Source organism: Pinus tabuliformis, chromosome 4_1, assembly GCF_031772625.1.
Source record: "Pinus tabuliformis cultivar Carrire ecotype Pingquan chromosome 4_1, CPIR1, whole genome shotgun sequence".
Lineage (NCBI taxonomy): Eukaryota > Viridiplantae > Streptophyta > Pinopsida > Pinales > Pinaceae > Pinus > Pinus tabuliformis.
The window spans coordinates 547,913,889-547,930,990 of NC_142303.1; the positions used below are offsets into that span (position 1 = coordinate 547,913,889).

The 17,102-nt window shown below is 41.5% G+C and overlaps 1 protein-coding gene across 1 annotated transcript; it reads right to left on the reverse strand.

The window, feature by feature from the left end:
- Positions 1-2,934: 2,934 nt before the first annotated feature.
- LOC149177009 (ethylene-responsive transcription factor 4-like) lies at positions 2,935-3,408 on the reverse strand. Its single transcript, XM_089421636.1, has one exon. The coding sequence runs from the start codon at positions 3,406-3,408 to the stop codon at positions 2,935-2,937; it is 474 nt and encodes a 157-aa protein (XP_089277762.1).
- Positions 3,409-17,102: the final 13,694 nt, after the last annotated feature.

Consider the following 17,102-nt stretch of genomic DNA (forward strand, 5'->3'; position numbering starts at 1 on the left):
AAGATATTTCTTCAATTTTGAATAATGATCTATGCACCTTTGTAACATACATTGTTGGGTATTTGTTTCCCAAGGAAGATCATCAGGAATATCAGATGAATAGGTGGTAGTTGGAATATGGTCTTCTTATTGAATCACCCTGCTTCACCTACGTTGATTTCGGTCAACATTTTCATCCCCTGCTTCAATATAATTACAGAAATATTAAAACATGCCTTTGTATTTATACACATGCAAGATAGATTTGTACACATATATGTACATACAATTCATTTACTTGTACAAATTTATTTTAACATAAAAAAATTTTTTTTTATATAATTTACCAAAATGAGGATCATGATGATCCAATTGAGATTCACCACCACCCAGAGATGGTTAAGCACCATCACACCCAAGTACATGAGTCGATTGAGCTTGTTGACAACTAGGAGATTTTTTAGCACCCTCACGCAACGACCTAGTGAGAGATGCTTCTAAAAAAAATTAGAAATTAGAAATTAATTAAGTTAAATTGACAAAAATATATTCAATATATGTTTGTACATATGATTCTACCTATTTATCAAATAAGAAAATGCACATAAACATATATACCATACCACGATGGCCCTCCATTGATTGATTTGATACTCTCTTCGACCTAGTGAGAGATGCTCCTAAAAAAGATGGAATTTATTAGAAATTAATAAATATAAATTGAAAAAAAGTCAATTCAATATGTATGTACATATGATTCTACGAATATCATTTAAGAACTCGCACATAAACATATATATACCATGCGATGATGATGTAACGAATAATGGCCCTCCCCTGAATCATTTGATACTATCCTCGATCCATGACCAATCTCATCGGCATGCATAGAAAGCCTCCCTCTAGTGAATGCATGAGACTTAGTTGATGCTCTATCTCGTTTACGCCTCAAAGAATCAGGTGGTGACTTCTCATGTGATGATCGAAAACCTCAATCCATATATATATATATATATATATATATATATATATATATATATATATATATATATATATATATATATATATATATATATATATATATATATATATATATATATATATATATATATATAATCTTTAAAAAAACCCAAGTTACCTCATGCATTTAAAAATCTTTAAAATTACTATTTAAAAAGATCAAGAATTCAAAAAATTAATAAGAAAAATAAATGTAACTTTTTTTTCCAAAGAAAAAAGAGAACTTTTTATTAAGATAAAAAGTTACAAGCATATGCATAAAGCATTCAATTTGGCTGTGTGAAAATTGATCATACAGCCCGCAATGTACAGCACTGCCTAAAAACAGAAAAAAGAATGAGCTGCTCCACTTTTCCGGAAAGCAGCAAAAAAGGAAACCCAGCTGGTCTAAGTCTTCCTACCCTTCTTCTTCTCCACTTTTCGCCAACCATCCATGTTGGGAGGGGAGTCAATAACGGCTAGCTGGTTTTCCATCGTACTCATTGGTTGCTCCTTATCTAAATCCGATCCTTCAGGACTGTGGCTTCGTTTGTTACCGCTTATTTCCAGCTGGATCTCTTGTTCCTTTTCCTCATTAATCTCCTTGTCCTTATTGTCCTGATTTTTATCCTTTGCTGTATTTTTTTCTTCTTTCTTTGCTGTAGTTGCCTTCTTACATGCAGCATCTATATTCTGCCATCCTTTCGGCTTCCTTTGTTGTTGCTTGCTCTTGTTGAGGCTTGGACATGCATTGTACAAGTGACCTGTTTGTTGACATCCCCGGCATCTGAAAGCTGTATTCTCATAGTCCAAAGGTTGTTTCCACTGTGTATTATTGAAGTTTAAGATGATGCTCTCAGGTAGTCCTCGGCTAAGATCTACCTCGACACATATTCTGGCAAAAGTAAATATTCCTTTTATGTGTCTCTCTGTGTCTATCTTTAACATTCTCCCCAAGGTATTTCCAATTGTTATTAGAACCTTTGAATGCCAAAAATGTAATGGAAGATTATGCATCCTCACCCATACTGGCATCCTTGATACCACCATGGTGTTAGCATCAAAATCAGGAAACCAAGGGGTAATAAAGAGTCCAGCACTGCCCCAGAACCATGGCCCTTGGTTGAGAACTGTTTCCTTTTCTTCCTCTGTTTCAAAACATACTATAAAAAACCCTTTGGGGTATAGGTAGATTTGGCAGTTTTTTGTCCAAACCGAGTGAATCCATTGATACAATGCATCAGTTCTAGGCCAAAAACCGTTAAATCTACAAATAACTGCATTTTTTTGTAGATCTGAATATATACTTTTTACCTCTGGTATTTCGATGGAGATAGCTGGGCTCTCCGGCATTTGATCTACAATGTACTGCCCTGGAGGTTCCGTGACGACTGTGGGCTTTTTTCCTTTGCCCTTCACTGCTTCCTTAAATGACCCATTGCTTTTCGAGCTAGTTCCATCATTTTCGGCTCCTCCTCGTAATCTCATATTGAGAATGATTGTGGAACCTAACTTGATGTTGTATCCTTGCATGGTTCTACATTCCTGCATCGATCTGCCCTCATTCACCAGGTGTTGTTCCTCAGCCGGGTAGCCAGTCTATTCGGCGATATTATTCTTTAGCTCTGAAACCCTGTCGCTATCAGAAGTCCAGACCACGAATGTGGTTCCTTTTGGCATCTTCACAAAAATTTGAAACCCGGGTTTGGCTATCTGGGGTGGCTCGGTTCTTATCAGATCTGAGCCATCCAACTCCATCTCTGAGAGAGGTTCCATATCTCTTAGATTTTGGCATTTCCTTCGATTGTTGTTCGGATCGGGTAGATTCAGGCCAGATCTGGAGGTCAGTGATCCACCCTGGAGATGAATAGGGTCTCGGCAGCCTGAATGAGGAATCGAGGTTTAAACAGTGAAATTGTGGGACTGCAGAGCCAGCTCCAGATCTTGGCAACACCGCTACTGCATGTGGAAGAGTGCAGTAGTTGCCAGGGGTATTTTGTCAAACACTTGCCGCGCATCCTCCATGCGTTGGCTAAGATCGCCTGGCTCTTGCTTGATACACAAACCAGGCCGCGGTGGAGGGACTCGTATCTGAGTAGAGACGCTTTTGATGAACAAGGGCTTACTGTCATGCAGTGGGGAGAGGCCAAAAATGGTCTTCGCCTTCGCGCCATGGGGATTCCGGGCAGCATTATCGTAAACTAGGGCAGCTTCTTCGGCCGTGTCAAAAGTGTCGAGCCAGACTCTGGTTTTCTTCAGAGGATCTCTAATTTCCAACATGAATCTCCCCCATGGCCTTTTCCTCTCGCCTCTGAAGTGCTTTTCCTTCGCGGCCGTCGAAGCTTCCTGCTCACAGACTCCTGTTTCACATAGCGCAACCCAACCGGTCACCACATCCTCCACAGCAGTAGCTAGGGTTTTCATTTCCATTATCGGTAGCTGATCCGTCAAACATGTACTATCAAGTAAACTTCTTAGTTGCACTCTTGTGTGTAAGAGATTTCTTACTAAGATATGATACAATTCATCGAAAAATAAATGTAACTATCCAAGGGTTTCTTCGAAATTATTTGGCATAATTTCTTCATTTCAAATATACTCAAGACTAAAAACACAATCGTTGAAGTGCACATTTTGAGAATTAAATAGAAATTTTTCTAAAACATGTCAGTTTCACCAAGTTGTGCTAACATAGTCGGGGCGCATTTAGTATAGTATTGAAAGAAACGCATGGTCATTAAAAACACCACATTTATAACTAAAACACACACACATATCAGAGATATATTATAATGTCCATCAATAAATTTTGATGGAGGGATTCTTTCACACATAAATCTTGATTTGGCATTTCCCCATACAATAGATCACTAGATATCCTATTAACATTTTCACAATGACTTCTGCTAAATGATTGAAATTGACTAGAAATATTTTTTCTTCTCCATGCAGTTATTTTAACTTCTCATTTTTTGACTTGGTACACATCTTTCATCTGGTTGTACACAAGTTCAAAATTGGTGAAGACTACAATTCCAATGGATCCATACTCCCTAGTTTTTCCTAAGACTTCTATCAGTGCAATATAATATGCTTCATTGTTTATTGTCCTTCTAGGTACATTCCTTTTCCTTTCGAGGACTTTATTTGTCGCACTATTGTATAGCACATAAGTAATCACAACTTGTCCTGGATCGGGAAAATAAGAAAAATTTATGCATAATGTCCATTTTTCAACCATGTTTAATGGGTTTTCTAATCCCTGTAAAAAACAAATTCAATAAAATGAATAATATATTTCTTTTTTGAAAATGCCTTGGATTATGGGAGAATGATTAAAAACAACTATATACTGTGGTGGAATGATGGAATATTACACGATCTATTGTGATGAACTACCCTAGTGGAATAATAACAATAGTTTACAAATCAATGAAATTGGGAAAACTTCTTAACAAAAATTCTCATGTTGGAATGCATAAGAATAACATTCAAACACATGCTACACTACATTGACTTTTGATGATGAGAAAAATATGTTTCATCATAAAAAATTAATGTGATTTTCAACCCAAGCTAGGGTCTCTAATCTTATAATAGTTACTCCCATGACTCTCCATACCCCTAAGACTAAAATAATTGTTAGTAATTCCATGCCTAATGAGATTCCCTCACTATTCAATGAAGCTTATACTTATCATGAGAATACCAATCCTTGAAATTAGATATATATTTTCATGTTTATCAAGTTTGGACTATACCAAAGTGTTGACGATGCTAGACCCGCCAACATGTCAAGGAGATCTCCCCAATAAGAAGTCCCAATTAAACCTTAGATTGTTTGGTGTAGGAGTCCCAACAGTGGGTCGTAAGGTAATACCTTGACCGTGATGTCGCACAAATGCAACTAAGATAACTCTGTCAGTAGCAAGGGTGTGACCACTGCAGTGATTCAAGCAAGGTGATTGAGAGGTTCTAACATATGGGGGGTGAGATGAGTGCACCCCTTAGCAACCTGTAACAATACTCAGCTGAGAAGGGAACACATGAGCCAAGATACATCACAAGCTAAAAAGAAGATCTGTCAACAATCCAAATTGATGGTTAAACCAACAACACATCTGTAACAAGATTCATATAATCACATACGAAGTAGTTCATACACAAATATGTAGGTTAAACAACATATATTTCTAAGAAACTAGAGTATTCCAACTACAGTAACAACATATGAATGAAAATGTGCTAGCTCTTATTATATAAAGAAGTGTAAGTCCTAATCATATAATACATCCATGTAAACCTACTAGCCCCAACAGTGAAGTGTTACAACCACATCTACCTACTCCTCCAAAGAGATGTACTAGCTCCATGCAGTGGAGAAGCCAAGGCGCATTACAATAATATCCAAGCTTTCTTCAAGATAGTCTTAACAGAAGCTTGGCTGACCAAAGCCTACACAATGAGTTATGAGAGACTATTTATAGCAAAGGTTGGGGTGGCCCTTGACATTCCCCTTTGTGACTGTTCAACTACCCTCGTGACTCTTCACCTACTCTATGTATGTTACATTCACTATTGACACTTGACTTACACTTGACATGACTCAACATTAAAATGCACATGTACCCATGTGAACACAATGGCTTGAGCAAGCCAAACTAGACATTACTCTAACTTAGACAACTATAGAAGTCCAATTGCTCAACATCCTCATGCTAATCAACAGTAACATATTGATGCCAAGATCTAGTCTTTGATAGTGTCTGTGTGTTCTACGGTGACATCCGTCTGAAACCTGATCTTCGGCTCCATAGCATTCGAGCACACTGCTCGGGCTCCTCTGTCCAACTTGTCAGAAAGCATGTTCATCATTGTCTTCAATGTGGCTAGACCAAAAACATACTTATGAATGATGTTTGCACTGATAGGCAAGTCTAGGCTTGTGGCAATGAGTATCAACTCGTCGAAGTACGAGTCAAGCTCTAGTCAGACCTGCTTCTTGGTCTTCGCCTAGGTGAGAGTCCCAAGTGATGGGATCGCATGTGTGTGCACCACAACATCCATTCTCTTGAATACTTGTGCATGGGAAGCATGTATGCTAGTGATGAATTGTGGGAGATCCTCATAGTTCTGGATCTGACTCCGGATACGTGGTTTCAGCTCGAATGCATTTGGTCTCATCTTCTTTGGCAAGTGAAGTGGGGCTCCCTTCTACTTCATCGTCCATGTTTTCATGTCATCAACAACAACATGTATGTTCGTCAAGATGCATGCTCTCCTAGCACATTGTTATTGCCATCTTTTGAGATGGATGACCACCTTGTGCATGGTACAAAACTTGGAGTACAATGCTCGCATAAATGTGTCAAGGGACAATAATTCATCCAGTATTTCCTTCTTCAATTCAACTCGGGTGGACATTGTGACCAAGTGTCCTCCTTTGTTGGCCACCTGTAGTTCCTTCGCCATTCACTCATTCTCAGCTATAAGAAAACGAACACTTGAGCTAGTGGCTTCGACATACACTCTGGTTTCATCGACCAATGTAGCTAGATGCTTGCACACATCAGTCACGATCACTCACTCTTCAACTTGCGCAGGGGATGTTTGATCCTCCTGAGTTGACACTCTACGAGATTGAACAACTCTATGTTGGGATTCATGATGTTGTGCATCTCTTCTTCTTGTTGATCCCCAAGGATCTCGGTGCCTCCTTGGTCATCCAAGACTTGCTCTTCTTCTAGATGGATTGAAGCGGTGAGTCGAATTCTTTGTGGTGACGCATGAAGTCGGTGTCCTGTTCCATCTCCTGCTACGCCATGTTTGCATCCAACTGTTGAAGTGCCTATTCTATCTCATGAGCAAAGTCTTGCCCCTGCGATGGTTCACCCTATTCACCTGATGCCAGCTGTTAAGATGAATCAGCTACTTGTATGGGCATTGCTTCATCTGTTTGCACATGATGTGCCCCCTACTGCATTTGTTACTGCTGCACTTCCCTCTCCCATTTGCGCAACTCTTGTTCCTTTCAGAGTTTCTCTCTTAGCTCATGCAACTCCTTCTCTACTTCTTCCATTCCCTTCTTATCCTTCTGCCTTCGCACGATTCGCTTGTCGCATTTCTGCCTCTTTGCATCTATAGCCATAGTTGCTTTCTCTACAAGTGGATCTTCTCAAAACTTGTAGCTTTTCTCCTCCTCCATGCGATCGAAAATATTCCTCTTCCCTTTGTCACGCACTAGTATGCTTGGCTTTGCTACCACTACTGCTACTGCTGCTACTGCTGGTGCTCTTCTTGATGCTGATTCATGCTGCTTTGCTAACCATTCCAAATCAAATCCGACCGGTTCATTGGGTGCGGAGAAACTGTGCCAATATCTCCATGGATCCTCCTCGGCCCATTGAAATGCCCCGTAGATCCAGTTGAATTGAACTTTCGTGTAGTGATCCTTCACAATGTAATGTGGGTCATACAGATTATAGCTTTGGAGGTCGAATGGGTAATTCTTCATCAGTTTTGCTTCGACATCCACTTGCTTGATTCTCCGGATCTCATATAACCCAATACGCAATGGAAGAGTGGGCTAAGGTGCCTTCTTCTTCCGCTACAGTCTAGCTATCAATCCTGCTGAGATGTGATAGGCTACTTCCGACATGACAATTACGTCTAAGGAAAAATTTGGCAGAACATGTGGAGGCTTCTCCACACTGAACATTTGGATGAAAGTGCTAGACGGTGAGGCATACCAATCTACAATACCTATAAATGCCTCCATTGCTTCCTTTGACATGTAGGGTGGATCTTGTTCGAATATCATTTTGTACAAAGGGGTGACAAAATGATCGGACATCCATGTGATTACTCCTTTGAAGCTGCATTCAGACAACAACTTGAAATATGTGTTCACAGAAGTCTCTGTTGGTGACCATACCCACTCCAAGCTCGGGAACTCATGTCAGGCACCGACTGCATCTACGATGTAGGCAGACATGTAAATATCTGCATGCATACCTCCAGGTGACTGTCGAGTCTTCATGAATTGCTCCTTCAACTGATGAGCCATTATGTCGGACTAGCTACATGGTTTTCCTTCTCTAGCCACTTGGTCTAATGCAACTACCCAACTCTGTGGGAAGGTTTCCATGCTTGCTTGGCCATACAGTCGATAAGAAAATATGATCAAGTATTGGTACGCCTTCCTCAATATCTTTGTCTTGTAGACTTGGTTGGGTGTCATCCTGAAACGAGCTAGCTCCTTTACCCAATCCTTCAGAATGTCTCTGGAGTTAGCACTGCTGTTGGGTAAGATCAATGGAGTCTCCATGATAGTCACGAGCTTTGAAATCTGATAAATCTCATCATAATCCTATTCCCAAAAGGTCGCAAGCTTCGTCCCACTGACACTGCTCAAGGTCATCGTCTCAGGATTAGTGTGAGAGACGATCCAATGTATCATGTCCACATATGGGAACTCGAGATATCTACATGCAATCTAGTACAAGTTGGACTTGTGAATGTTCACGTACACTTGACGGTCTTTGAGATGTTCCCCAAAAGTGCTTGCAAATGTTTCATTGACTTCTTGCCACTTCAGTTTGATGTCCTTGTCTAGATACAACTTTGTATCTTCATAGATCGGTAGACTAGAGGACATTTGCTCAGCTGCTGCTCCAGCTGCATTTCCATCAGTGTCCTGAGATCCTGTTCTCTTGGAAGCCATTGAGATAGATGAACACCTGAAAGATCTGGAGACAAGCAACATGCATGGAAAGAAATATGCTAGTGAAGAAAAACAAATTCTAGGTAATGACACGACACATACCTGGGAAACTGATGAGCAAGATTGCGTAATTTCTTCTAGGAGGCTGGGTGACTGGCTGCCAAAATTGCACAAAAGGTAGTCTGGGCTATCTGGGAGGAAGGACTGACTGCTGGATCTATGAAATGCACAATCCAGACTGGCTGCTGGCTGCTGGGATTGCGCAATGCGCAATTCCAGCAGGGAAGGACTACAGGCCCAGGGACTGATTTGAGAAATTTCCTTGGGACATCAATCAGTGTCCTCCAGAAATGCACAAAAAAGTCTTGGAGGCTAACGGTGGGAAAAAATTCGCATTTCTGGAGAGGAAGGTAGAGCCCTCCTTCCCCAGATTATGTAATGTAGTCTCAATGAGGTAGAGTCCAGGCCAAGGTTGGCCCGACTCGCCGACGGGCAACTGAAAGCAAATAAGACAGTGAATGCATGGTGACACTAAGTGAAAGTAGAAGTGATTGACAGTGCATGCAAAACATGAATGAAAGATTCAACAAACAGATCAACATGCATGTAGGTGAAGCAGTTCGTCGGTTGGGCGAATGTTCGTGCAAAACAATTTCATGCATGTGACAATAGTGAGATAGCAATGAAAACTGAAATAGAGCTAGGATAGGCTAGTATACATGTAAACGACAACAAGCATTCAAGGAGATCAAGCAAACAACACTCACACAAGCGAATATACAAAAAGCGACAAAAATGCTAAAAAGGAAAATTTGAGGCCACTTACCCATGCATAGCATAGCCAGATGTGTCGGAGAGTCTTGGATGTGTTGTGGGATTTTAAAAATCCAAGATCAATGTGAAAGAATGAGCTTTGATGAGTCAAATAAATAATTCTGGGCTCATGATGGGCATGCCACAAATCTAGGAAAAAGCGACACTTGGAGGGAAACTTCTAAAACAACTTTGCATGTAACCCTCGACAGATAAAAATAGCTCCTTGAATCATGGGATGCCTTTTCCATGTTTCCTTTTGCTATTCTAGGAAGAGCAAGTCATGCATGCATGCAAGTCAAGTTTCCTCGGTCCCGGGTGGAACTATTCAACCAGACTGCTCATGCATGCAGCTGCCCAACTGCTTGAGAAGAATGCACATTTCTGGCTGGGAGCTGTGCTGATTGCCTAGGAGGTTTACGCAATTTCTGGGTAGAGCAGCTGACTGCTGCCTAGATTTGCGCAAATTTTGGGCTGAGCAGTCCTGCTAGTGAAATTTGCGCAATTTTTGTTTGGAGTGTTGGCTGGAAGAATTTCACAATCTAGGAGCCCAGCTGGCTGCTAGACAAGATTGCACAATTTATGGAGGGAAGGTTGGTTTCCCTCCAGAAATGCACAATTTTCTTGGGAAAGTTGCTCGGCTTGCAGTTGGACCAAGTCTGGGTGAACAACCTGTGAGGGAAGTGGATCAAGCTGTGGTCAACAGGTTGCCTTTGTGCATGAAAATCACTAAAGCTTATGTACTTGGTGAAGCAAGGAAACGTGTTGTGTAAGGTTGGCAGGGAGGCTCCAAAACAGGCTAAGGCAAAATTTTGGAGGGTGGTTGTAGCCGCTACAAGACTTGGCGACACACTGGTAGAACTCCAACTCTCTGAATGGAAATTGTTCGTGAAAAACAAGTCTAACACCTCTAGAATTATTTTTTCGTTCTCAGCTCATCTTGATTTCACAATGGCTTGATTGTAAGATGTAGCATCTGCCAAGATCTTGGTCGATTGACACACATTCCAAGCCAAGGAAACGCAATTGTTTTGATTGGGGTTGTGGGTTATATTGATGTACAAGCAGTATAGTCGTTAGAGTCTTAGTTTCATCTTTGGTGTTGCTCCACTGCCAGCGGGCCTGGACAGTACCCTGGTGGAGTCACATAGGAGCATAAGCATGACTTTGTTGCCAGAGAGCCTGGTCAGTACCCCGACAGAGTTACTTGCATCACCTCCCTGCACAGGAAGCCTTTCTCTTCTTTCGCCTTATTCATTTTCATTTGATTTTTTTTTTTTTCATTTTTCATTTTTTAACTGTACAAAGAAGTTATTCATTTCAGAGGCGGAATAGGGATCCCGACTTATTGAGAGCAGAAGAGGTTGTTCCAGCACAGAAGTAGTTTATTGTATCTCTAACGTTCCTGTTAAGATTTCCCCCCTCACCTTATTTTATCTTTGAAGCATTTTGTTTTCACAAAGGTTCACTTCGAACAGTATGCATTTTCCTTCGACGTATCATGGAATGAAAGTAACAAGCCCTTCATATAGACACAATATGAGAGATAACCAAGTAGCGATACTTGTACAAGCCCTCTTGTACTTCACCCAGCTCGTTTCAAGAGTCATGCATAGCTTCATGCAAAATTTATCTACGAAAGAAACAAACAAACTATATGAAACAAGCGAACTAATAAACTATAGAGCAAAGCAAGAGCAGAAGCGAAAGTGAAAGAAAATAAAGTAAGCAAACAAGCAAGCAGAAAAACAAGTAAACAAAGCAAATAAGAAAACAAGCATGCAAGCAAACTGACTGAAAGCAAACACTACTCCTACTCCTACACTAATGGTGCATGGGCCTGATCACATGAAGTTATATTTCCAATGAAACCACCGGCACATTGGTTGACCCATGTTGGTGAAGGTTTGGTCTGCGAGCAACCCAGTTGTGTGAACCATCAAGCAAGAGAGATATAGCAATGAAGACAATCACACTTCGTGTCTGACAGTGCCCATGGGACATAAGTGAGTGCAAGTGCATGATAAACAGTCAATGGACTTATCGTGGTGTTGTGTAACACTGCATGCAACTTTAAAGCATAAGAACACTCTTGACTGAGACATGCAAGCAAACAAAGATAACTTGCGTCGTACACATGTGCTTGAAATGTAAGATTCCTCCAATGCATGAGTGATGGGATCATGCAGTTCGAGTGGAGGAGATGTGATCTGTGTGTGAGATGGATCTTCAATGCATACAGATGAGTGATGAGGAGCCTTGGGTGATTGAAAAATTTCCTGATCGGAAGTGAGACTAACCCCAAGAGAGTGAGGACCTAACATAACCATCAGCTTGGGCTGAAGTGCCTCGACAATATTGGGTGTTTCATCTTCATCATCGGGTAGATCATCATAAACCGGTGGCTTCGAAAGATCAACTGTGATAGAGTCACGATCATGATCAAATACGGAAACAAATGAATCACGACCACCGTGATCATAAAAATAAATTATTTCATCGGCATCCTCATGATCAGATGAATCAAACACAGGGGTAGATGAAAAGCGAACAAACTCATCCTCTATGTTTCCAGAAAAGATAGATGAAAGATTAAGTGTATTTTCAATGAATAACTTATCCTCTCCATTGTCGAATGATGGACCAACATCCGATGAGTCATGTGAGTGATCAAAAATGGGTGCATCCATGGATGAAGACACACATGCGAAATCATGGATGGCAGGTTTACCAAAGATGTCAAGAAAGAATGGAGGGGGCTCGGAAAAAAGGGAGTCATCCTTCGCCGAGTGTTGATGCTCAAGCTCCCACCCATACTCTTCATGAATGACAGCCCATGTTGGTTGTGCAGCACCAACTCCATCAAAGGGTTGTTCCTTGTTCACTACAAGTGAAGATTTTGGAATGGACGAACACAAGACAACATCATCTGGAGGAACACCCAAGTGCGAAGAAGAAGGTCATAAAATAGAATGCATACGAGAACTTGAAGGACTCACAACCAAATTTGCACAAAAAATGAGTGAAGTGATGTTGGGAGAATGTGAAACTTAAGAGTTTTGTGAGCATGATCCTCAGCATCTCTTGGTAGTGGTGGAGCTGTTGAATGAGAGGGAGGCAAACAGTTAGTCGAGACACTGACCACATCCACATGTGATTGCGCAACTCCATCAATGAAGAATGTTGAGTGAGGCTTGATCTCAAGCTTCTTCTTGGGATGGGTAGATTTCTTAAGGCAATGTTCGAACCAGTCCCAAAGATAAGCAAATTTCATTTGGCTCCTCGGAGCTTGAAACTGCAAGTCATAGAAGCGCTGCCAAAAATCAATATCCGATTCATGCGGAGCCTTCCATTGCTGTGACAGTTTTCGGTCAAGATGGTCTAGATCAAAATGATAGAAAGTCTATTCAATAAGATCACAAAAGTGCTCAAATGAGTACACGTTTCCAACCGGTAGGCTGAGCATCCATCTATGTGGAGATTCACGAAGTATGTGTGCAAGCAGCAAGCTGGCCTGTTCGTCAGAACACCCATCTTCCTCATGAAGCATGGAAAGAAAGGCATGTAAGTACTCAAGCTAGGCCAATTCACCTTCGCCATCATACGTGAAAGTGGACAAGAGATCTAAAAACTCCCCTGTGATGGAGACATCTTCACTATTCAAAAGACATTGCGGGGGGAGAAGAGTGAAAGAATCCATGAAAGGCATGCAAAGGTTCAAAATTGGATGAGAAGACACACCTTGTCATCTGGCCCTCCTTCTAGCTCCATAAATGTTGACGGTGTTGGACCCGCCAACATGTCAAGGGGATCTCCCTGGTAGGAAGTCCCAATTATACCTTAGATGGTTTGGTGTAGGATTCCCAGTAATGGGTCGTAAGGTAATGCCTTGACCGCAATGTCACACAGAGGCAAGTAAGATAATTTTGTCAGTAGCAAGGCTGTGACTGTTGTAGTGAGTCAAGGAAGGTGAATGAGAAGTTCTAACACATGAGGGGTGAGATGTGTGTTCCCCTTAGCAACCTGTAACAGTACTCAGCTGAGAAGGGAACACACGATCAGAGATACATCATGAGCTGGAAAGAATATCAGTTGACAATCCAAAGTGATGGTTTAACCAACAACACATCTACAACAAGATTCATATAATTGCATATGAAGCAGTTCAAACATAAATATGTAAGTTAAATAACATATATTTCTAAGAAACTGGAGCAATCCAACTACAATAACAACACATTCATGAAAATGTGATGTCTCTTATTATATAAAGAAGTGTAAGTCCTAATCATACAATACATCCATGTAAACCTGCTAGCCCCAAAAATGAAGCGTTATACCCACATCCGCCTGCTCCTTCAAAGAGATGTACTAGATCCATGTAGTGGAGAAGCTAAGGTGTGTTACAATACTGTCCAAGATTTCTTCGAGATAGTCTTAACAGAAGCTTGGCTAACCAAAAGCCTATACAATGGGTTATGAGGGACTATCAATAGCAAAGGGTGGGGTGGCCCTTGACATTCCCCTTTGTGACTATTCAACTACCCTCATGACTCTTCACCTACTCTATGACTGTTACATTCATTATTGACACTTGACTTACACTTGGCATGACTCAACATTACAATGCACATGTACCCATGTGAACACAATGGCTTGAGCAAGCCAAACTAGACATCACTCTGACTTAGACCACTTGAGAATTCCAGTTACTCAACATCCTCATGCTAATCAACAGTAACATATTGATGCCAAGCTCTGTAGTCTCTGATAGTGTCCGTGTGTTCCACAATGACATCCATCTGAAACCTGACCTTTGCCTCCATAGTATCCAGGCACACTACTATGTCCAACTCGTCAAAAAGCATGCACATCATTGTCTTCAATGTGGCAAGACCAGAAAGATACTTGTGCATGATGTCTTCACTAATAGGCAAGTCTGGGCTGGTGGTGATGCGTATCAACTCGTCAAAGTACGAGTCAAGCTTTAGTTGGACCTGCTTCTTGGTCTTCACCTGGGTGAGAGTCCCAAGTGATGGGATTGCATGTGTGTGCACCACAACATCCATGCTCTTGAATACTCATGCATGGGAATCCTACATGCTAGTGATGAATTACGGGAGATCCTCATAGTTCCAGATCTGACTCCGGATACATGCTTTCATCCTGACCGCATTTGGTCTCATCATCTTTGGCAAGTGAAGTGGGGCTCCCTTGTACTTCATTGTCCATGTTTTCATGTCATCAACTGCATCATGTATGTTCGTCAATATGCGTGCTCTCCTAGCACATCGCTGCTGTCATTCGTTGAGATGGACGACCACCTTGTGCATGGTACCAAACTTGGAGTACAGTGCTCACATAACTGTGTCAAGGGACAACACTTCATCGAGTATTGCCTTCTTCAATTCATCTCGGGCGGACATTGCGACCAAGTCTCCTCCTTTCTTGGCCACCTATAGTTCCTTCGCTATTCGATCATTCTCAGCTATAAGAAAATGAACACAAGAGCTAGTGGCTTTGGCAAACACTCTGGTTGCATCAGCCAAAGAAACTGGATGCTTGCACACATCATTCACAATCACTCGTTTTTCAACTTGTGCAGGGGAAGTTTGATCCTACAGAGTTGACACTCTATGAGACTGCACAACTCTATGTTGGGATTCATCAAATGAGATGTTGTGCATCTCTTCGTCCGGCTGATCACCAAGGATCTCAATGCTTCCTTGGTCATCTGAGACTTCCTCTTCTTCTAGATGCATTGAAGTTGGTGAGTCGACCTCTTTGTGGTAAGGCATGAGGTTGTTGTCCTGTTCTAACTTTTGCTACTCCATGTTTGCATGCAACTGTTGAAGTCCCTGTTCTATCTCATGAGCAAAGTGTTGCCCCTGCGATGGTTCACCTTTTTCACCTGATGCTAACTATTAAGATGAATCAACTACTTCTATGGGCATTGCTTCGTATGTTTGCACATGGTGCACCCCCTGTTGTATCTGCTGTTGTTGCTATGCTTCCCTCTCCTATTTTCACAGTTGTTGTTCCTTTCAGAGTTTCTCTCTCAGCTCATGCAACTCCTTCTTTGCTTCTTCCATTCTCTTCTTATCCTTCTACCTTCGCGCGATTTGCTTGTTGCATTGCTGCCTCTTTGCCTTTATATCCATAGCTGCTTTCTGTACAAGTGGATCTGCTATAAACTTGTAGCCTTGCTCCTCCTCCATGCAATCGATAATATTCCTCTTCCCTTTGTTGCACACTGGTATGCTTGGCTCTACTGCCACTGCTGCTACTACTGGTGCTCTCTGTGATGCTGCTTCATGCTGCTTTGATAACCAATCCATAACGAATCCGACCAATTCATTGGGTCTATAGAAGGTGTAGAAATATATCCATGTGTCCTCCTCGGCCCAATGAAATTCCCCGTAGATCCAGTTGGATTGAACTCTTGTGAAATGATCCTTCACAATGCAATTTAGGTCATACAGATTGTAGCTTCGGAGTTCGAATGGGTATTTCCTCATCAGTTTTGCTTCAACATCCGCTTGCTTGATACTTTGGATGTCATATAACCCAATCCATAATGGAAGAGTGGGCCAAGGTGCCTTCTTCTTCCGTTGCAGTCTAGCTATCAATCCTGCTAAGATGTGATAGGCTACTTCCAGCATGACAAGTACGTCCAAGGAAAACTTTGGTAGAAGATGTGGAGGTTTCTCCACACTAAACATTCGGATGAAAGTGCTGGACAGTGAGGCATACCTATCTATAATACCTATCAATTCCTCCATTCCTTCCTTTGACATGCAGGGTGGATCTTGTTCGAATATCATCTTGTACAAAGGGACAACAAAATGATTAGACAACCATGTGACTACTCCTTTGAAGTTGCTTTCGGACAACAAATTGAAATATGTGTTCACAACAGTCTCCGCCATTGACCATAACCACTCCAAGCCCGAGAACTCATGTCGGGCACTGAATGCATCCAGGATGTAGGCAGACATGTAAATCTATACATGCATACCTCCATGTGATTGTCGAGCCTTCGTGACTTGCTCCTTCATCTAATGAGCTAGTATTCCAGACTAGTTACATGGTTTTCATTCTCTAGCCACTTGGTCCAGTGCAACTACCCAACTCTATGGGAAGGTTTCCATGCTTTCTTGGCCATACAGTTGACAAGAAAATATGATCAAGTATTCGTACGCCTTAGTATCTTTGTCTTGTAGACTTCGTTGGGTGTCATACTAAAATGAGCTGGCTCCTTTACCCAGTCCTTTAGAATGTCTCTGGAGTTAGCACTATTGTTGGGTAAGCTGAATGAAGTCTCCATGATAGTCACAGGCTTTGACATCTGATACATCTCATCATAATCCTATTCCCAGAAGGTTGCAAGCTTTGTCCCACTAACACTACTCAAGGTCATCATCTCAGGATCAGTGTGAGAGATGATCCAGTGTATCATGTCTGCGCATGGGAACACGAGATATATGCATGCAATCCGGTACAAGCCGAACTTATGAATGTTCACGTACACCTGACGGTCTTCGAGGTGTTCCCCAAAAGTTCCTACAAATGTTTCATTGACTTCTTG